This window comes from Tribolium castaneum, chromosome 6 (assembly GCF_031307605.1).
Source record: "Tribolium castaneum strain GA2 chromosome 6, icTriCast1.1, whole genome shotgun sequence".
Taxonomy (NCBI): domain Eukaryota; kingdom Metazoa; phylum Arthropoda; class Insecta; order Coleoptera; family Tenebrionidae; genus Tribolium; species Tribolium castaneum.
In genome coordinates, this window is record NC_087399.1 from 7725160 (window position 1) to 7746631 (window position 21472).

The 21472-nt window shown below is 32.1% G+C and overlaps 6 protein-coding genes across 10 annotated transcripts; 4 read left to right on the forward strand and 2 right to left on the reverse strand.

Annotated features, from left to right (window-relative positions):
• The first annotated feature begins 1435 nt into the window (after positions 1-1435).
• On the forward strand, positions 1436-2523 carry LOC659735 (L-xylulose reductase). Its single transcript, XM_966012.5, has 3 exons — positions 1436-1714; positions 1768-2020; positions 2077-2523. The coding sequence occupies exons 1-3, from the start codon at positions 1663-1665 to the stop codon at positions 2504-2506; spliced, it is 735 nt and encodes a 244-aa protein (XP_971105.1). The 5' UTR covers positions 1436-1662; the 3' UTR covers positions 2507-2523.
• A 3208-nt stretch (positions 2524-5731) lies between these two features.
• Positions 5732-6821, forward strand: LOC659664 (L-xylulose reductase). Its single transcript, XM_965950.5, has 5 exons — positions 5732-5866; positions 5913-5993; positions 6054-6225; positions 6274-6591; positions 6638-6821. The coding sequence occupies exons 1-5, from the start codon at positions 5815-5817 to the stop codon at positions 6747-6749; spliced, it is 735 nt and encodes a 244-aa protein (XP_971043.1). The 5' UTR covers positions 5732-5814; the 3' UTR covers positions 6750-6821.
• A 1536-nt stretch (positions 6822-8357) lies between these two features.
• Positions 8358-10163, forward strand: LOC107398448 (uncharacterized). Its single transcript, XM_015982526.2, has 4 exons — positions 8358-8987; positions 9037-9262; positions 9307-9486; positions 9971-10163. The coding sequence occupies exons 1-4, from the start codon at positions 8771-8773 to the stop codon at positions 10077-10079; spliced, it is 732 nt and encodes a 243-aa protein (XP_015838012.1). The 5' UTR covers positions 8358-8770; the 3' UTR covers positions 10080-10163.
• LOC659536 (large ribosomal subunit protein eL38) lies at positions 10108-10831 on the reverse strand. 2 transcript variants are annotated; one of them, XM_008198427.3, is made up of 5 exons: positions 10715-10831; positions 10521-10551; positions 10410-10470; positions 10235-10357; positions 10108-10186 (listed from the first exon to the last, which is right to left on the reverse strand). In XM_008198427.3, exons 2-5 carry the CDS (start codon positions 10521-10523, stop codon positions 10161-10163), a joined length of 213 nt encoding a protein of 70 aa, XP_008196649.1. In that variant the 5' UTR covers positions 10524-10551; positions 10715-10831; the 3' UTR covers positions 10108-10160. The 2 variants fall into 2 exon arrangements, with proteins under 2 accessions (XP_008196649.1, XP_970928.1); XM_965835.5 differs by lacking the exon at positions 10715-10831 and adding an exon at positions 10599-10623.
• Positions 10808-11985, reverse strand: sturkopf. The gene is made up of 2 exons (XM_965778.5): positions 11482-11985; positions 10808-11437 (listed from the first exon to the last, which is right to left on the reverse strand). The coding sequence occupies exons 1-2, from the start codon at positions 11782-11784 to the stop codon at positions 10838-10840; spliced, it is 903 nt and encodes a 300-aa protein (XP_970871.1). The 5' UTR covers positions 11785-11985; the 3' UTR covers positions 10808-10837.
• A 177-nt stretch (positions 11986-12162) lies between these two features.
• LOC659404 (uncharacterized) lies at positions 12163-20337 on the forward strand. Of its 4 annotated transcripts, XM_971222.5 has the most exons (4): positions 12197-12409; positions 12628-12684; positions 18949-20099; positions 20146-20337. In XM_971222.5, the coding sequence occupies exons 2-4, from the start codon at positions 12680-12682 to the stop codon at positions 20274-20276; spliced, it is 1287 nt and encodes a 428-aa protein (XP_976315.1). In that variant the 5' UTR covers positions 12197-12409; positions 12628-12679; the 3' UTR covers positions 20277-20337. The 4 variants fall into 4 exon arrangements, with proteins under 4 accessions (XP_008196648.1, XP_976315.1, XP_008196647.1 ...); XM_008198426.3 differs by lacking the exon at positions 12628-12684 and having other exon boundaries at positions 12163-12257; XM_008198425.3 differs by lacking the exon at positions 12628-12684 and having other exon boundaries at positions 12199-12409.
• Positions 20338-21472: the final 1135 nt, after the last annotated feature.

Consider the following 21472-nt stretch of genomic DNA (forward strand, 5'->3'; position numbering starts at 1 on the left):
TATATTTTTGGGGTATCTAAAAACTAGGGAATTTATAAAGGTTTTTCCTGGTTTTTAAAGTAATTTTACTTGGAGTGTCGAGGATTTTAAGTCGCTTTAAGTTGTATTTCATTGATTTTTTCCATGCGCCAATAGGCTTGGTCCAGAAATGAAAAGCTGTTTTGAGGTGTGTGAAATCTAGAGATTTGACAATGGTTTTAGAGCAGTTTTGAGGTAATTTTAATTGATTTTTGCATGCGCCAATTGGCTTGGTCCAGAAATGAAGAGCTATTTTTGGGGTGTCTAAAATCAAGGCATTTTGTAGGTTTTTTAGATATTTTTCTTATGTTTACTTTTAGAAAAACAACAAGTTTGTAGAATTCTACCCTGTTTTTTCATGTGCCCAATTTTTGGTGGTCTACACATATTTGGATACTTTTGGGGTGGATAAAAATTAATGCATTTTGAGTGGTCTTAGGCCTTTTTTAGTTGTTGACTTTTGGGAAAACAGTTAGATTTGTAAGATTCTACCTTGATTTTTAAGACGCCAAACGTCCTGGTCCAGAAGTAAAAAGCCATTTTGGGGTGTGTAAAAACAAGGTATTTTATTGTTTTTTTAGAGCGTATTTGTAGGATTCTACCCTGTTTTTCGTGTGCCCAATTTTTGGTGGTCTACAGATATTTGGGAGCTTTTGGGGTGGATAAAAATTAATGACTTTTGAGAGGTTCTAGGCCCTATTCGGTTGTTTGCTTTTGGGCAAACAGTTAATTTGTAAGATTTTGCCTTGATTTTTAAGACGCCAAATGTTCTGGCCCAGAAGTAACATTCTATACTCTACTAAAGTTGAAAATAAATGAAATATAAATATATAAATCAATAAAAAATTTAAAAAAATTAAAAAAATATATAACTGAATATAAATCGTAGTAGGTATTAAAAGTTTGCCGCTTCTTTCAAGAAAAAACAAACAATGTATATGAAAAAATTGCTTTTACTGGTTGTCTGGGTAGATAAAAATTGGTACATTTCGTAAATTTCATAGAAATAAAATAATTCAATGCGACAAATTCAAATTCCAGAACCACCTGAGATCCTACACTGTTTTATAAACAGTCTGTATTTACTGTTATTGTATACGTAAATGTTATAGTTCATATATCATATCAAATAAATTAACAAATTCAGATTTTCTGTACTTATTTATACTTTTTTTTGTTTATAACAATTCCATATCTTCTTTGAAAGTCTAAATCGTCGCATATTAGAAAGGCTTAACTTTGGGTCTAATTACTATTGAAAAATTGTATAATTTTTTAAATAAAGCAAAATAATTTCACTTAGAATAGATAATAATTGGCCCAGAAGTTATCGAACAGCTGACAATGATTACATAAACTTTTAATCACGTTTCAGAAACACTTTTTGTACCTTATTGGTAGTTTATTGAATCCATAATGTACCAGGCGTTTAAAAAAAAATAAAAATTTTTCGAATCTCTAACAAATTTTCAAAATGATTTTCGCTTATGCATTGATAACCTACCGTAATGCTAATTCAATTGAATTTGCCTCAGTTTGACTTTATTTTGTTACTTATCACGAGTTTATAACTTGTCAATAAACGTAACATTGCCTGACCTTCGTCTCTGATTAAAACATTCCATTCCATGATTTAGTGTCAACATGGAAATTTCATTTACTGGTAAACGTGCCCTCGTGACCGGTGCCACCAAAGGTAAGTTTTTTTTAACAATGAAAAATAAAAAATGTGTTTACGACGAAATTTAGGAATTGGGCGCGAAATTGCCAAACAACTAGCCAAATGTGGGGCCCAAGTGGTGGCAATAGGTCGCGACCAAACCCACTTGAATACTTTAAAACAAGAAAGCCCCCTGATTGAGACAATCTGTGCCGATTTAAGCGACTGGAACGCCACCACTTCTGCTTTGTCTAAAATAGGCCCTATTGACCTTTTGGTCAACAATGCTGGCCTTGGGTGGGTTAAGCCCATGACGGAAATCACAGAGGAAGATGTGGATAGGTAGGTACTTATAAAAATTTCCATTTTTAAATAAAATATTTATTTATTTCCATTAGTGTTTTCGCCATTAATACAAAAGGTTTAATCAATGTTACAAGAATCGTGTCAAAAAATTTACTAGCCAGGAAAGCCCCCGGTTCCATTGTAAATCTCTCATCTCAGGCATCGCTAGCTGGGTTAATGCACCACACGGTTTACTGTGCTTCCAAGGGGGCTGTCGATGCGTTCACTCGAGCTGCAGCCCTGGAACTGGGCCCCCATAATATAAGGGTTAATTGTGTTAACCCAACTGTTATTATGACAGATATGGGGCGCTTGGGTTGGTCTGATCCGAAAGTTGCAGAACCCATGTTGCAGAAAATACCACTGAGGAGGTTTGGGGAGGTTCAAGAGGTTGTTGACGTGGTTCTGTTTCTTTTGAGTGATAAGGCGAGCATGATTACGGGATCGTGTTTACCTATCGATGGTGGATTTGTAGCGTGTTGAATAAATATTTAAAACAACATGTGGCCTTTTTTTCTTGTGTTGGAAGCAGAAATGCAAAAAATTATAAATAGTCGCTTATTTTAATACGTTCATGCAAAACATCACAAGATTTACCACTTTTAGTGTAGTTTGTCTGTTTAGCTTGGGTATTTTTCAACAAAAATTGATCTTGTAAAAAATGCGAAAATTTTTATAATGATAAATTTGTTCAATTCAATCTTCTTTGCTATTTTATTGAATACTATTGATCAAAGAACAATGATCTTTTTTGAAAAAAAAATAAAAATTCAAAAAAGCATTTAATGATAATAAATTTAATAGGTTTACGTCTATCAGTTTCGTAGTTATTGCCAGACGAATAACAAAAACATGCTGAAATATTCACATACTAACTTTTCAAACGTCAATTATGGCAAAACTATTCGAAAAAGTTGAACTATTTTGATGTAAATCTAAGTAAAATGATCTAGGGAATCGACTGGCGTTGGGAAAAACGCTAAAGTCTCAATAGTTTTTAAGTTATAAATTTTTGTTCGATTTTTGCTTTTGTCTGCAATTATCTCGAAAACTGTTAAACGGAGAACAGTGGCCTTTTTGGAAAAAACAGATTAATAAAAAACGACTTAATGGGGTTACGTCTGTTAGTTTCAGAGTTATAGACCGATAAATGTCAAAACAAACGTGTGGAAATATTCACTTTTCAAACATCAATTACAGTAAAACTATTCAAAAAAGTAGAACTATTTTAATGTAATGAAAAATTTAATTTAATGAAAAATCACCAAATTCTCAATAGTTTTTACTTTAATAATAATAGCAATAATAATAATTATTATAATTAAAATAATATAAAAATAAATAATAATAACAACAATTTTGTATAGTTTTTTTTGTTTCATACGATTTACTTTGTTTTTAAAACATCTTTCGTCAAAAATAAGCCGAAAACCACAAAACTTCATTAGCAACTAGCAGAAATTTCGTCGAATAAACCATATAAAACCACAAGTCTTGGTTTAAAATCGTGTTCTTTCTACCTTTTAAAAACGAAGGTTTTAACTAAATAATCAAAAAATTATCAAATTATAGAAAAAATTACCTTTTGCAATCAAAAATTCATTACTTCGCAAACATTAAGAAATCTTAGGACCTACTAAATTTGTACTAAATTAGAGATAAATTGGATGGTATTTTGTCTATTTCAATTGATTTCACTCGCTTTTTGAGCAAACTTTCGCCAAAAAAGCAACATTTTTACCTTAACCAGAAACCTTTAAAAGCAAGTTTTTGAACTAAAATCTCAAGTTTTTTGTGAGATTATTATAAAACAAACTGCAAAATCAAAAACAAAAATTACATTATATTCCATTTTGTTTAGTGTTATGGCACGTTTTTGAGTTAAATCGCCAAAAATTATTGCAAAATCACAACATTACAACGAAATTAATGGTACAGTTAATGGACATCTCCCAATAACGGACACCTCTTCACAACGGACATTTTGTAGGAACGTAACAAAACCTATATTAAAATTTCCACCTCCCATTAGTGGACACCTCTCTATAACGGACAGTTTAAGATTTCCCATCGGTGTCTGTTGTTGAAAGATATTACTGTATTTTGTTTGTTAACCAAATTTAGATTTTGGCACGTTTGTAAGACAAAAACAAAAAAAAAGTCGCCAAAAATTTGATGAAAAATTACAAAGTTAGATCACAATGAATCGTATTCTCTTTGTTTATTTAATTAATAGCTTTTTTAAATTTAGTCAAAAAACGCGTTATTTTCACTTTATTCAGGCCCTTGAATACGCTTTTGAACTAGTATTTCAATTTTAATAAAACAAACACTATAATGAGATAAGTATTTGAAGTTTTTTGAAAAAAAAATTATAAAAGTGCCTGAGAATGTACATAATTAGATCGAAATTGATGTTAGTTTACTCGAAGGAGCTCATTTTGAGCAGTCTCGCCAAAAAAAAACAGAAAAAAGCAAAAAATTTGCTCAGTAATTGCGTTATGTTTGCCTTTAAGTACGTTTTTGAACTAAAAATTCCTGTTTTTTTTAAGATTTTGTAAAAACAAGCGGCAAAATCACGAAATTTACATTTTTAGATCAAAAATCATGTTTTTTTTTTCCTGTTTTTATTAAACTAGAACGAAAGAATCAACAAATTTGGTCGAAAATGACTAAAAATTTACCTTTTCTAAACGTTTATTCAGCAGAAACTCAATTATTGCACAAAATTTCTTAAAAAGTCAGCCAATAAATCACAGAATTATAACAAAAATGACATTATTTTCGCAAGTTCTGAGGATTTAAACATACATTTAGACCAAAAATCAAGTTTTTCTTCCTATTTTTATTAAACTAGAACGAAAAAATCGCCAAATTTGGTCAAAAATGACCAAAAATTTACATTTTCTAAGCATTTATTCAGCAGAAACTCAATTATTGTGCATAATTTCTTAAAAAATAAGCGATTAAATCACAGAATTATGTCAACAATGACATTAATTTTGCAAGTTCTGAGGATTTAAACACCTTTTTAGACCAAAAAATAATGTTTTTCTTTCTGTTTTTATTAAACTATAACGAAAAAATCGCCAAATTTGATCAAAAATGACCAAAAACTTACCTTTTCTAAGAGTCTATTCAGCAAAAACTTAATTATTGCACACATTTTTTTAAAAAATAAGCCAACAAATCACAGAATTATAACAAAAATGACATTATTTTTGCAAGTTCCAAAAATTGATGTTAGTTTACTCATTTTGAGCAGTCTCGCCAAAAAAACCAGAAAAAAGCAAAAAATTTGCTCAGTAATTGCGTTATGTTTGCCTTTAAGTACGTTTTTGAACTAAAAATTCCTGTTTTTTTTTTAAGATTTTGTAAAAACAAGCGGCAAAATCACGAAATTTACGAAGAAAATTATTTATTTGTACTTGGTTTTAGTGTTTTCGCTGATTTTTGAGATAACTATCTAAAAAAAAATTGGTAAAAAATTAACTTAGATATTTTATTAATTAATATATTTATTAATAATAATAGTACTAATAATAAATTTATCATAGTGAATTAATAAAATAATATTTTGTTAATTTTTTTTTCGATATGGCTTCATCTTCCTTCCAAATAGGTAGTAGTAACAGTATTTTCATTCCTCTCGAACAAAATAAACAAAAATAGAGAGCCTGTGATATCCCGTAACCTTGACCTATCTTATTCAAATGAAATTATCTAATCTTGTTTAATTTCAAATCAAAAATTTTAGTTTAGTTTCTAAAACACAGTGTCTTAACACAGTCATGGAAATTAACTTCAAGGGTAAAAGGGCTCTAGTTACAGGAGCTGGCTCCGGTAAGTAAAATAATTTTTTATTGAATTACAAAATAACTCCGTCAAGGTATTGGACGAGCCCTTGCCCTTAAACTGGCCCAATGTGGTGCCACTGTCTTAGCAATCGACCTATCTTCTACTGCTTTAGGTAACAAAATAGCTAAATTAAAACCAAAACTTCTTCGATTTTCATAGTCAATATTATTAGAAACACTGAAACAGGAAATACCGAACGGAGAATTCGCCGCTGTTGACATTTCCAACTGGGAAGCAACAAACACCACCCTTAGAAAACTCCTCCCAATTGACCTTTTAGTGAACAATGCTGGCATAGCGTTCACTGACCCCTTGGAGTCAATCACACAAGAACAATGCGACAGGTGAAGCCTCAATCTCGGCCAACTTTTGCCCAATTTCAACCCTTTCAGGATATTTGCTGTCAACGTTAAAGCTTTGATAAACATCACCAAGACTGTGATAAGCGACATGGTTGCCAGGAAATCACCCGGCGCCATAGTCAACATCTCGTCCCAAGCCTCCAAAGCAGCCCTTTTGAACCACTCGCTCTACTGTGCCACCAAAGGCGCAGTCGATGCTTTCACAAGGGCTGTGGCCCTTGAATTCGGCCCTTGCAACATCAGGATAAACTGCGTGAACCCTACTGTTGTTATGACAGATCTGGGCAGAAAAATTTGGAGTGACCCGAAAATGGGCGGCCCTATGTTGGCCAAAATTCCCTTAAATCGGTTCGTAATCAATAAAAAATTGTCATTTTTTTCATTTTTGTTCCAGGTTTGCCGAAATTGAGGATGTGGTTGATGGTGTCTTGTTTTTATTGAGTGATAAGGCGCAAATGATCACAGGGAGTTGCGTCCCCATTGATGGGGGATTTTTGGCGTGTTAGACAACACCAGTAATGTAAATAAAAAATAAATAAATAAAATTTTAGTTGTAAATTAGAAGAGACTCAAATTGTAACTTTTTTTTGGTAACTGCTGGCTGTTTCAAAACTATAAAAAGAAAATTGTTTTTTTAAATAAGATTGATAAAATTTTAAAATAGTTATTAATGATTAGTTAATCTGGCATTGAAGCTATCTTGTCTTTCATTGTCATTAATATGTCAAAAATGACATTATTTTTCCAAGTTCTGAGGATATAAACACGTTTTTAGATCAAAAATTAAGTTTTTTTCTGTAACTTGAACGAAAAAATCATTAAATTTGGTAAAAATGACCAAAAATTTACCTTTTCTAAGCGTTTATTAAAAAAACGCAATTATTGCGCAAAATTTCTTTAAAAGTCAGCCAATAAATCATAGAATTATGTAAAAAGGCATTATTATTGCAAGTTCTGAGGCTTTAAACACGTTTTTAGGCAAAAAAAACAAGTTTTTCTTCCTGATATGTTAAACTTGAACGAAAAAATCATCAAATTTGGCAAAAATGACCAAAAATGTACCTTTTCTAAGTGTTAATTCAGTGAAACCTCAATTATTGCACACAATTTCTTAAAAAATAAGCCATTAAATCGCAGAATTATGACAAAAATGACATTATTTTTGCAAGTTCTGAGGATTTAAACACATTTTTAGACCGAAAATCATGTTTTTATTAAACTAAAACGAAAAAATCAACAAATTTGGTCGAAAATGACCAAAAATTTACCTTTTCTAAGCGTTTATTCAGCAGAAGCTCAATTATTATGCAAAGTTTCTTAAAAAATAAGCCATTAAATCACATAATTATGTCAAAAATGACATTATTTTTATTATTTTTGCAAGTTCTGAGTATTTAAACACGTTTTAAAACCAAAAAATCATGTTTTTCTTCCTGTTTTTATTAAACTAAAGCGAAAAAATCAACAAATTTGGTCGAAAATTACCAAAAATTTACCTTTTCTAAGCGTTTATTCAGCAGAAGCTCAATTATTGTGCAAAGTTTCTTAAAAAAATAAGCCATTAAATCACATAATTATGTCAAAAATGACATTATTTTTATTATTTTTGCAAGTTCTGAGTATTTAAACACGTTTTAAAACCAAAAAATCATGTTTTTCTTCCTGTTTTTATTAAACTAAAGCGAAAAAATCAACAAATTTGGTCGAAAATTACCAAAAATTTACCTTTTCTAAGCGTTTATTCAGCAGAAGCTCAATTATTGTGCAAAGTTTCTTAAAAAATAAGCCATTAAATCACATAATTATGTCAAAAATGACATTATTTTTATTATTTTTGCAAATCCTGAGGATTTAAACACGTTTTTAGACCAAAAAATCATGTTTTTCTTCCTATTTTTATTAAACTAGAACAAAAAAATCAACAAATTTGGCCAAAAATTACCAAAAATTTATCTTTTCTAACAGTTTATTTAGCAAAAACTCAATTATTGCGCAAATTTTCTTAAAAACTAAGCCAATAAATCACAGAATTATGACAAATTGACATTATTTTTGCAAGTTCTGAGGATTTAAACACATTTTTAGACTGAAAATCATGTTTTTCTTCCTGCTTTTATTAAACTAGAACGAAAAAATCGCCAAATTTGGTCAAAAATTACCAAAAAAATTACCTTTTCTAATCGTTTATTAAAAAAAACTCAATTATTGTACAAAATTTCTTAAAAAGCCAGGTAATAAATCACAGAATAATGTCAAAAATCACAGTATTTTTGCAAGTTTTGGAAATTTAAACACATTTTTAGATCAAAAATCAAATTTTATTCGAGTTTTTATTAAACCAGGACGACAAAATTAACAAATTTGTTCAAAAATGACCAAAACTTTACCTCATTGCGCAAAATTTCTTAAAAAGGAAGCCAAAAAATGACATTATTTTTACAATTTCTGAGGGTTTAAACATGTTTTTAAACGAAAAATCAGTTGTTTCGTGTTTTAATTAAACTAGAAATTAACTTCAACAATTTGAATGGGTATGCAACCAAATAAACAGACGCATCCATTTGACGCAGTCAGAATGAAAGTCCTTCAATTTTTGAATGTGCCCCTCGTCTTGGCCACTCTAGACTTAAATTTTGCCGAACTGAAATACCTCTCCGACCACCTCCTGCCTGAAGAATGCCGCCGTTTGGTGGCGGCCGCCCATTTCAAATCGTACATGCTGCCAAACGAGTTATGGCAAGCCGGTAAACCCCCGAACCTCAATTCCCAATTTCCTAATTTTCAGTTTATAAGAACAAGCATTGCCGAAAGATGAGTCTTGTATTGACCTCCTCCTACACTGGAACTCTGCTGTGGGTGAAGGTAGAGGGGACACCCATGAAACTTTGGAACACAGACTTAGGCAAATGGGGCGCTATGACCTTGCTGACTGGTTGGGGAGAACTGTTTTTCACCAATTGGGTGAAGATTTAGAGAGGAGTTTGACGGAAGGTTTGGGGGATTTGGCAAATGAAACAACGTGATTTAATTTATTTAAGTTTTTTTATTATCTAATTCGTTTAGTGCAGCAGATAATTTTTCAATGCCGACTCTGGTCCCATTTGTGGAATATAGTGATCCAAGTGGCGACTGGGGACCGTTTGATACGATCTGTTTGCTGTTGGTTGGTGCTTTGATAATCGCAATTTTTGGTATTTGTTGTTACACCCTGTATTTGAATATTTGCGGCAAATTTAAAAACAGGTAATTTTAAAATACTGGATGCTGACAAGGAATTTGTACTTCCGGGCGAGTGTAGATTGTCAAAAAAAATACAGGGTGTCCAATTTTTGAGCTCCTCTATAGGGAATCACAATTGTATTGTGACTATAAGATGGTTAAATTAGGGCAAAGTTACGCACTTTTATGCTAAGCAGTTATTCGACGGTATACTGCTGGAAGCGCCCTCATTTTTAACTCAGCCGTACTATTTTTTTTGGGTGCAGAAAAACGTGCCATTTTGTATCTCCTTTCGTCTCCTAACTTATAGTCCTCCGTATTCAGCATAAAAATGCGCAACTTTACCCTCTTATAATTGAGATAAATCCCCATAATGGAGCTCGAAATACAGACACCCTGTATATTTTCATTTAAAGTGTAAAATTTTAACATTCAAAAGTTGCTAAATTTATTATAAACTTGAAGACAACTAGTTTTTAGAAGTCACCCAATATTAAAACATTTTCAGAAAAAAGGGAAAAACGGAATATTATGATTATGAACTGATGGAAACCGACGTTTCACATTCAGATTCTGAAGACAGATTTGATATTCGCCAACATGAGACAACTATGTAAATAAAAAGGCAAGAAAAAAAACAACCACTTTTGTTCAGTTAACATTTATATTTAAGTTATAAAAGTAAAAGTAATTCAAGTTCATTTCACTTCTTTCACTTGGAGACCTGAAAATTAACAATAAGATGTGACCAAAGGACCAAAGGGAGACAAACCTGGGGGCAACGACTGTTTCAGCTTCTCAGCCTTCTCCTTATCAGTGATAACCAAGGTGTAAAGGAATCTTGAACAACGTACTTTAAACTTAGTGTTTTCCGGGTTTTTCTTAATCTTCACAGCTACAATAAACAATTCAATAAAACCAAAAGTTGAAAAAAATAACTACGTTACATTTGGCATCCTTTCTCCTCGCTGTGAGGAGAAATTGTTTAATTTCATGAAGTTCACGTGGCTACAATTACAAACCATTAGATAATTGAATTATAAAACTTAAAAACTCACCATTTCTGTGATGAGCAAGGTCTGACCTAACCTACAAAAACAACAAACATTATTCACGTCAACTATTTGACTAAAAACCTGAAAATGATTACACAAACACCAAAAACTTGGCCCTTGTAATAATCAAAAGGTAAAAAAATCGTAAATAATTCACGGATGAACGAAATAATCACAAATTAAAGTTAAGCTCTCACCTTCTGTCAACACTTTTTACGAGAAGAGCTGTTGGCAGCGGTGAAATCACCAAACAAGTTACTACAACCTTGGGCGCTAAATTCAAACAAAACTTGAACCAAAACCTTTTATTCAATAAAAAATTAACAAATCCAACCAGCTACAACACTGCCAACTTCGCGACTTTGCTTTAGGACGAAAGAGTGGTCGAAGTGGCTCATCTCGGTGTTGACTCCCGGAATGTCTTTTTTTAAGTTATCACAGTAAGTTGGAGGAGCCCATCCGTCTTTATGCCCATACAAGAATTTGATTTTATTGCAGTTTTCCTTAATAAGCGTATCGTTTCGTTCTCTAACGTTTTGGAGTTCCTCATAGGCCAGGAAAAATACTTTTTCTAAAATACTAGGCTCGATTAAGTGAACCATTGTCCTAAAATGCATCTTCGGTATACACATTATCTTCATGTAAAGATACATTAAAAAGTTCGATAAAATCGAGGGCAAGATCGTGTAAATCCACGACAGGAAAACGACCAACCAAATGATTGGTTTAATGAAATTTAAAAACTTTCCGTTAGCTGTCTCTGCCATGTATTCGAACGTTGGGAACAGTAATTTAACATCAACGACTTTATTTCTCACTAATTCTTCCTTAAGTAGCTCCAGAATCATGTAAGAGCCAATTGAGTGCCCGACTAGGTGGAGTCTTGCGTCTTCCGGGACGTATTTTTTAATAAAATCAAGCTAGAACCAACAATTAGTAAAAAATACGTGAAAAAAGCACAAACCTTGTGCTCCACTTGTCCCCTCAACCCAAACAACCCCTCATTCCCTTGCAACGGTTGCACTGAAAAAAGTGAATTCTTCTTCGGTAGTTCATGCCCAGCGTGGCCCACAATCCACACTGGAAAGCCAGTTTTTTCATTCAAGGTGTGCATAAACATTTTGTAAAACCCTGTCAATCCAGGATTCCCCGGAATCACCAAAATAATGTCTCGGGCCTCCGTTGGTTTAAACGACTCTTCCACCCATTTCCCATAGGTCAAAACGTTGGTTCTAACACCATTTAATTCAAGAAAGGCTTGCTGCATTTTCCACGGTCACGCAAGACACACTTTTTAATTTGGTACAAAGTTTAAGGTCTCCCCCTAACCTCCACACTCTAATCGATAAGCCGATTAACTAAAATGTTTTCCAATTGTTTACAGCCAAACAACAACTAGCTCGCATTGTTGTAAAAGCAGGTTTTTACACAAATTGTGTTTTTTGATTTGAGGTCATCACAGTTGAGGTCAGTTGAGTGCATAACTTGTTGCCTAACTAATGGTCATTTGTTTATTTATTATTTGCTAACGTAATCAAATAATAAGGAAGTACTTAACTACAGTAAAACCGAGTTCTTATACAATGTGTGCACAATAAATAAAAAATGAGTTAAGAACATTTCATAAAAACGTGTAAAGTGTGTTGCCTAACACCCAAAACTCAACCGGTAGAAAGGGTTTAACAGTTCTCTTCACTAGTAACAAAGTGTTTTAAAGCAAAAGTTAGCTTCAAGTACTTGGTAATAATTGTACAATTGCTTGAAAATTGTCGTAATTTAGCCAAGATTCGTATAGTGGTGTAAATAAGTAATGGTGGTGGGAGGTGTTATGTTACTTAACAAGGGCGGAAAGTAACCTGTTTCAGTGTCTCAAAGTTTGAAACTTATACTTTGTAAGTATGTTTCGTACAATTGGCTATTTCTGAAGAGTTGTGCTATTTTCTTTCCTAAATAAGTGTATAATTTGGCATTGTTTTGAATTGTGTAATAGTTTTCAGTGTTTTCACTTGGGCAAGGAGCAAGTCATTTGAGTATGCGATAAAATAGTCGTGTCTGTTATTCGAATGAATCATACTTAATACAATTTAAGTTTTCCATTTTGTTGTTTCAGGTCTTGCGGATCATTTTCGGTCGTCTTCCAGCTTCCTGATCATTAGTAAATAATGTCGTAAGCCTCTTTATTCATTTTTGCAGCGTCAAATGAACCCTTGTGTAATTTGCACTAAATTTTGTCAAAAAACGCCAGAAAATCGGAAAAATTAAACAGGAATGTTTGGATAATCCGAACCCTCTATGATCCGAGCGACTCTATTATCCGAACTACCAATTAAATTAGTTAAAAACATCAGTGTTAAGAGCTGTATCCAAAAATATAGGGTGTTCTGTTTAATGTTTGAAAATTATTTTAGGTAAGTCAGAGGGTTAGTATCGATGGCATTCGTAAAAAAGTGATTAATTTTCTAACATTTAAAGAGTAATAATGGACTTTTTCAAATCGCCCAGACACCCTGTATGTAGATATTTGCATGGTTAAGTGCATAAATAAACCAAAGGTGTTCAGATTATTATTATTGATATTATTTATTATGAATTCTCGTAATCAGAACGGACTCTGCAAACTTTCTGTTCGGATTATCCAAACATTTCTGTTGATGGTATAGTGAAACTTGGTTATAATGAACACCCAGGAGACTTCAGAATTTGTTCCTTACAACTTGTTCGTTCTAACCGAACGTTGTCTTTAATTGTCAAGTTAAGTGAGTTCTAAAGTTTGAGATACATAGATACAGAAAACAAAGCATTAATCTATTTTCTTAAGAATTAAGATACCTAATTACCTGGGTATACAGATGATAATACGGCAAATAATCTATTTGTTTACTTTTTTTGTTTGTAGGTAACATTACAGCTGTTGTCGAGTTTTGTTTTATTTTTTGAATTTTACTACAATCTCGGAAAAGTTTATTGTTCCTAGAACGTCACAAAAGTGCACGTGCGTACGATGTAACCAGTGGCGGAACTAGTTCCTAATTTTTGGATGGCCAACAATATCTAATTTCAGCAACAAACAATCTAATTTTTTTTAAGAATGTCTAGATTTTATTTAATTTATCTATTACCAAATAACCGATCAAAAAGAAATAAATTAAATTAAATTTAGAGAAATCTGCAGAAGCTTAAAAAATATGCGTTTTCTATGAAACTTTATTTTACCGTTTAGAGCTGTACCTACTTTGGAAGTTTCAACAAAAATGTTCAAGCTTAGAAGCGACGCTTACATTAATTTTAATATTCTAATATGGTCTATAGATACGGTGCGTTTAAACAGTCTTTAGATCAACTCTTGCCGTGGAATTTAGATTGATAGATTTTTATTGTCTTTCATATTTATTATTATTTTTTTATTCTGTTGAAGTGTCAATCGCGCTTTTGCGATTTTCGTGTGTAGTGTCGTAAGAAATTAACATACGTTCAAAATTTCACAGCAAGTGTTGATCTAAAGACTTTTTAAACGCACTGTAGATTGAATAAATTTACAGTTTGTGATACATGTATTAAAGTAATAAGTTACATTGAATAATTACCTACTGTAGCGAAATTCTACAATTTTGATTGGAAGAATTAAACGTCTTCGAAGTTACTACTTAGACTCCGCTATAGCTCATTCGATTCTACATTAATCAGAGCCAAAATTTAAGTGTTTCGTTTGTCACTGAGCTACAAAAAATTTACTGTACAAAAAATGTCTGATGGTCTTCGTAATTTTTAGAGTTTGAATCTGAATATGATTTTAAATCTTTATTTCAATCGAAACCAACAAGTTTTCTAAATTTATCTTTTCCCTTTTTTACTTTTTACCTTTTTTACAAAACCGCTAAACAATCTTTTAGGTAACACGTTTACTTATTTATGTAGATTCATTTATTTTTATACAATGTTGTAAAAATTCAAAATATCGTATGTATTGCTCCAACGTCCGAAAATAAAACTGAGAAAAAGTAAATTATACTCTGCAAGAAATGTGTGGATATTTAATTTTTGGACATGTACCTGCATACACGGATTACTAGAGTTATAGTGTAAACGATAATATTGTTTATATAAACAATTTTATAAAATTTCAGCATTCTTTGACTTAGTAACAACAAATTAAGATTATTTTGAACAATATATCACATGTCACGTTATCAAGCAAGTTTTTGGTGTCAGTAGTTAGTTAAAGAATGTGATTTGCTAATTTAAAGCGGTTTGATATTTTTAAGTCATAAGCGTATAAGTTAGAGTGACCGAACGTCCTATTTTTCCGTCTTCTTTTTGAAGGTCTTTGTCCGTGTCCGATTTTTTTTTTTGAATTAATAAAATGTCCTGTTTTTTCTTAAATTTTACAATTTATAAATATATAAAGAAAAAATATATATAAATAAATATAAATACAAAAATTTATAAATATATAAAATATATTTATATATATTGATATGAATTCGTAGAATTGTAAGGGATGCTTGGGAGGTCCGAATGGTTAGTGTGTGTGAGGGCTTTTAGGGCGAGTGTGAAAGATGGGAAACATGTGTTAAAGATGAATGCCGAATGTCTGGATTTTTAGAAAATAAGTTAGTCTGTAACTGGCTTTTGTAGAGTAAAGTAAAATTAAAAGGTCCTGTTGAGAAGATCGTAGTTTATTTACCCTATAATCCTGACGTAATAAATTATAAACTATAACAATATATATAAATATAAAATAAATATATTATTATAAATAAAAATTTATAAATATATAAATATAAATAAAAGGTTTTTTTGAAATTGAGATTAATGAAAGCTTGTTATGGTTTATCCATTCCATAATGTACACGTTTCAAGATAAAATTAAGAGGATTTAAAGAGAAAACAATTGTATTTTGAAGACTATGGGATGTTTTGAAGCCGTTCAAAGTAGCTTAACAAACCGATCGTTGGAATGTTTTTTCACCAATGGAAGTAAAAAAAAATCAAAATTTCTTATAACATAACCAAAGTTAATTTAATGCAAAAATAATTTTTACATGATTATATTCCATTTCAGTTCATAGTAGAATTTTGCAACAGCGCTTTTGAACTTTTTGGAGTGAAATGGAGCACAATTTGAGAGTTTCTGGTGGGTTTTCTTAGCTCAAAATATGTGGATGGGATTTAGTTTAACATTCTATTATAGAAAGTCTTAATTTGTTCCTTATTCTTCACTCCGAAAAATACAAATGCGCTGTTGCAATTTTACTATAAATTGGGATATACCAAAGTTGTCTGGATTATGTATGCCTGGACTAGAGTTCCTATATAGGGAGGAGAGGAACTCTAGCTTGGACAGAACAGTTCGACCAATTTATTTGTTTCAAGTGGTTGGGGCTGAAACAAATTTCTTTTTGGGAAGACATCTAAAAATCTAAGAAATTTACAAACTTGAACATAAAAGAAACTACGTAAACACCAAAGTCGCATTTTCTCTAAAAATTAGTTGTTATTTATGCACTTGTGCATATTTATTTATGCACTTTAAAAAGTTAATAGTTAATGTAATTTATAGTTTCAATGCGGTATCTAATCATTAATAACTATTTTATATCTTTATCAACTTTATTTGAAAAAATAATTTTATAAAATGCGACGTTGACTTCTACCAAAAAAAAAAAAAAATGCAAAATGAAGGTTATAGGACTATGGCAGGACTACTTTTACTCCTTGGAAAACAAAGATATCTATTCTGAATTTTTGGTCAAAATCTGTTAATTTTTTTTGTCTTATCGCCAATATAGGACGAGTATTTTCGTTGACAAATTCACAGTGGACAGACGACCGGAATAGGTTTAAAATAGCAACTGTTAAGGCACTTATATTTACATATTTTAATTTAAAAAAATTTAATTGTCAAGAGTTTTGTGATTATTTGTTGTCTAATAAAACATTAGAAATTAGTTCCTCTCAAAAATATTCCGTTTACATTTAATTTGTATGGTGCTACTTTACTATAGTTACATTTGGACAAGCATTTGTATGCGATGTCTCTGTTTTACATTTTACGATTTGCTACTTTGAAATAAAGAATTAATTATCAACAAAAATACGTTACATTTGCTATTTAGAAAAATGCGACTCCCCTTCTCTTTTTTCCTTGCATTTTGTTATTTTCAAATCTGGTTACCCTAGTATCAATTAAATTGGGACTTTCACTTTATTTATTACATCTGAGCGTTCGTTATAACCGATTTCCACTGTTCCTTTAAAACAGCATAACTACAGAAGGGCATTTGTTCCTCCACCCCCCTTGGCAATCTTATCGCGCACCTAAGAAAATCGCGATTTCAAATTAAATAAAAAAATATTGCATTTTCCACGTCTGGTTGTACGTTCGAATGGTATCTCCTGTAATTTTTTGGTAATTTTTTACTTGCAGATAAAAATGATAATTAAATAAAGTAATTTTCGACCAAAAAATCAAATTTTAAATTTTACACTAAACCACGCGTATTTACTTCAGATAATTGTTTACGAAATTAGCGAAGAAAAATACCAATCAGATTTTGAATTAAACGCACTTTTACATTTTAACTTTAAAAATTATTTTTATTTATGAGTTGCTTTTTGTGGCGTCGTAAATTTAGGTGACAATGTGAACTGTAATTGGGGTAAGATTGTAAAAGATTTCGTTGGGATATTTCAATGCAGGCATCAGTTTTATTGCGAGACTGTAAATAAGGGGCTTCAGAGAGGTCGGCTACTGGTAACTGATCCCTTTGTTGGCAAATTATACCATCTTCTAATAAATCACTAATTAAACTAATTACTAAACTAATTAAAAAATATACAGAAGAAAAATAAAACTCGGAAACTCGAAATGTCATAGAGAAATCTACGGAACAATGTTTCGAAAGTAAATGATTTTCACTCACTTGTACTTGCATTTATATACCAGTGTCCTGAAAAGGGTTGTTGGGTGTATTTGCTTGACCCATATAACAGACCAAACCAATATTAATTTCCCAAAAATAGGAGTTTAGGAAGTTTACCAAAATCAGTTCTTTACTGAAAACTTGATAAAATGCTCTAAAAACGTAAAAGTAACAAAATTTCCAATTTTTCTCAAAACATTTAACTAAATAGATCAAAGTGACATCATATTTGAAAAAAAAAGTCAATTCTCAGCTTAAAATAATATAATTTTCCACGTAATTAGGTCGCAGTATCATGGAAGCGATGTACTTTTCTAATTGCGCGGCCTAAGTTTTGAACCCAAGGGCTGCCAGTGACTCAAATTCGAGACAAATGATCGTTTTTTCCAGAAAAGAGGTGACAAAGACGTGTTTACAGGGAACTGGCTGGATTATATACCTGGTTTGTTACTCCGTTCCCCAAACATTTAAATATTTATTTATCACCGGAGTAATTAATGACCGACCAGTATTATTTCAAATGCATTCTCATCAATAAACTTTCGTCCTTCGTACAAGAAATAAAAGCAAAACATTAATTTAGGTACCTTGTATTTTCAATGAAATCACATTTCTCATTTATTCAAAGAATGTTTATCCCAAAGAAATTTTAAAATCTCTGAAATCTTCTCTTATAAATCCAGCCATGTATTGGACATCTGTTTGCATCGTCAGGGGTGATCATAAATTATGTTTCAAGTCCGGGTCTAATTGTTTGCGGTTACTTTTTATGAGAGAGTTGTAAATTATCTCTTGCTCACTCGATTTTCGATTGCAAATAAGGCTACCTCTGTGGAGGTGTTATTTACAAACACTTTTTCATCGGACTTGAAATTATCGGGTTAAACAACAAGAATAAATTTATTGGCCATTTAAAAAATTCGAAAACAACTCTTAAAATGCGTTTTCTAGAAATCCTTAACTTTAGTCAAACTTTTTCTACCTTTATTAGAGTGTGTAGGTAACCTATCGCATATCTAAAATGGCCGATAAACAGGAAAAAAATCTCTTTTTTACATGATACAAGTTTATGAAAATATGTTTGATAGTTTTTGAGGTACAGCGGTAGTCATTTACATTGGAACTCCCATAAGAGATTTCATTCCTTAATAAAAATCGAGAATGGTCCTTAGCAATGTACAGGCTGGTGTGTAAAATTTCAGGATTTTTATTTCATTAAAAGTCGCGATTTTCTTGAGTGCGCGATAAGGTTACCCACCCTGTACGGCTTACAATTCAATGTGCTTGCCTTATCATCTTATCTGTTCTCATTACTGATTATTCATTTATTTAATTTAATGGTGTAATGATTAATGAAACATCGTAATCAAGTTTTATTAATATAGGGAATATTGCATTTACCCCACTTGTGTTTGGGTTTTGTAATACTTCTGAACGCGATGAAAATATAGTTATTATAACACCTTGCCAGGAAATTGTGCATTAACGCAGTGTGATTTTTTTTTCAGAAAAGTAACTGATCCCCTTCTTCTTGATATCGAAAAATTTATGAAGGAGAAGGGGAATCTACCCAAACCTTCTGCTGAAAGTAGCAAAGATAAAAGCTACGTGCAGACGACCCAAGAAGAAAAACAAGAACAGAAAAACTCCATAAGAGTAAAAATAAACCTGAAAGATTGTTTCAATCAAACTCCTAAAATGCGCCCCCCTAACGAGTGTGATCATAGTAACGATCTACCTTCAAGAAAACATAAACTAGACCCGGAAAACAAGAAAAAGCATTCCAAGAAACATTACAAAATTAGAATTTGTAAAGGGGTCATCAATTACATGAACGACCAATATGCGGCCAAAACCACGTATCCGAGAAGACGCCGCCCCAAAATTCGCTTCTACCCGCCCAGCTGTCTGAACCGGGCTGTGGTCCGTAGAGTGCAGTGCCGGAACGACTGCACTACTATTAAAACTGCCATTACTATAAAAGAGGAAGTCATTGATCTAACTTCAGACGAAAGCACCTGTTTCATGCAAGTGAAATTTGGCGTCCAAAACGAATTCAATTTTTCTGAAATAGAGTGCTATTTGTTTGAACCTAGCGAGGTTGTGCCCTCATTTGGGGCGATTCTGAGCGAGTTAAAGCAGGCACAAGTCTATATTCCGGATGTGCGTTTTGACACAACATTTAATTTCATTGACTTGACTTGCGACAGTGAAGAGATTGAAGATTTGGCAATTTCGAGTGAAAAAGAATGCGCCAATCGCATCCTGCACATAATCTACCAGTACCACAAGTTGCACCACGTGCAGCTTTCCGTGGAAAACACTCTCAGCCAGTTGCAACACCCGTGTCCTGACGATAATCTAACGTTTCAGTTCCTGTCACAGAGAGCGTCGCTCCTCGGCTGCAGCCTCGCGCAAATTCTCTCGAAAACTTACGTTAGGAATTTCGATATTCAGCGATTCGTGGATATTTTGGTGCACAAGTTTGAAGAAACGTACCAGAGGAGTATCGAAAACGAATTGGTTTTGTCGTATTTGTGCACAATGCTCGGCACAAGTCAAGCGTTCTGTGCCGGAGGCACTGGCATGAAAATTCTAAACTTGTTGCAAGTTCGTACTAAAGAGGAGCCAGTGAAGGGGGAGGAGGAAGAGTGTCAAGGTGAGAATTGTGGTTTTGGGAATGTTGTTCTAAATTTGGTTTATAGTTGTTTTCACCACAGAACAGCTCGATCAGTTGCAGTTGCAAATTTTTAAGTACCACGAGATTGTGGCACGGCAGGAACTGCTAGAGGGAGGGGATCCCTTTGAGCGTTGTGAAAGTAAAGTCATGTTGTAGTTATTTCAGATTTTTCAAAGTTTAAGTGGGTTTTTTTTTCTAATAAAGGCCGTTTGTGTTATACGTGATTTTTTGTTTAGTGTAGGGGTTACTAAAGGATATGAAGCGTTCCCATCCTCAATAGTGCCGTTAATGTCAGAGAGCGCAGTTCCATTGAGCAACGAATTTAAAAAAAATACAATTAGAGCATTCAATTCTCAAAAGTAAGAGACAAAAACAATGCAGATATTTCGTGAACTGTATTAAAAAAATCAAACTTTACCAATTCGCAATTTGCCTCATATAAATTTTACAGCCCCCATGTAATATATGACCTCAAATCCCCCACCCCAAAAAAAATACAAAAAAATGGTATTTTTTGAACAATCTGTCTAATATTTTTCAAAACGCTGCGGATATTTTTACAGTTACAAGAAACCATTGAAGATGACTTATTTTTATTTTTACTGTTTATTTTTTTTGTATCTTAAACTGTATTTTTTGAATTTTCAAAAAGAGCTTATAATTTCTTGTACGCTTACTGTTTTAAAAAAATCAGTTGTTCTTTATAATTATTGAAATAAAGGCATTTGTCCCACTCATACTCTCCTGAATGTACTTCAAAAGAAATACAAAAAGTACAGAACATATAGAAGATACTGATGCCTTTGCCTACCAACGATACTAATAACAAAAAGAGTCCCTAAAAATTTATTAATATTTGAGTTAAAATTGGTATAGTGTTTTGTTGGTTGCATAAAATGTGTACTTAATGCTGTTGGGGTAGGTCAGTTAGTACCAAACAATGCAACAAAAACATTCTGTTGTATTGCTGGTTGCATATGATAGTTAGAAAAAATGTATTCCATTAAAAAAAATCAAATTAGTACTGCTCATTGGCATTGATACCCTTCGAGCTTCTTACATATGCCGAAAATTTGTTTCAAATCGGTTCAGGGTTTACTATTAAAAAAAAATAAAAACCAAAAATACACCTTCAGTTTAAAAAATTAATAAAAAATACAAACAGTGCTTTCTTGATAAACATATTACTAAGGTCTGACGGACTTATTAATTAAATTTAATTTGATTGGCCTGAACTACTACACGCTGATCACAATAATTTACTTCCAAATTTTTTAAACTTTGGATCTTTTTTATGTTATGAATGAATAATACAAGAGCGAAAACACAAGCTTAAGGTTGAACTATAATGG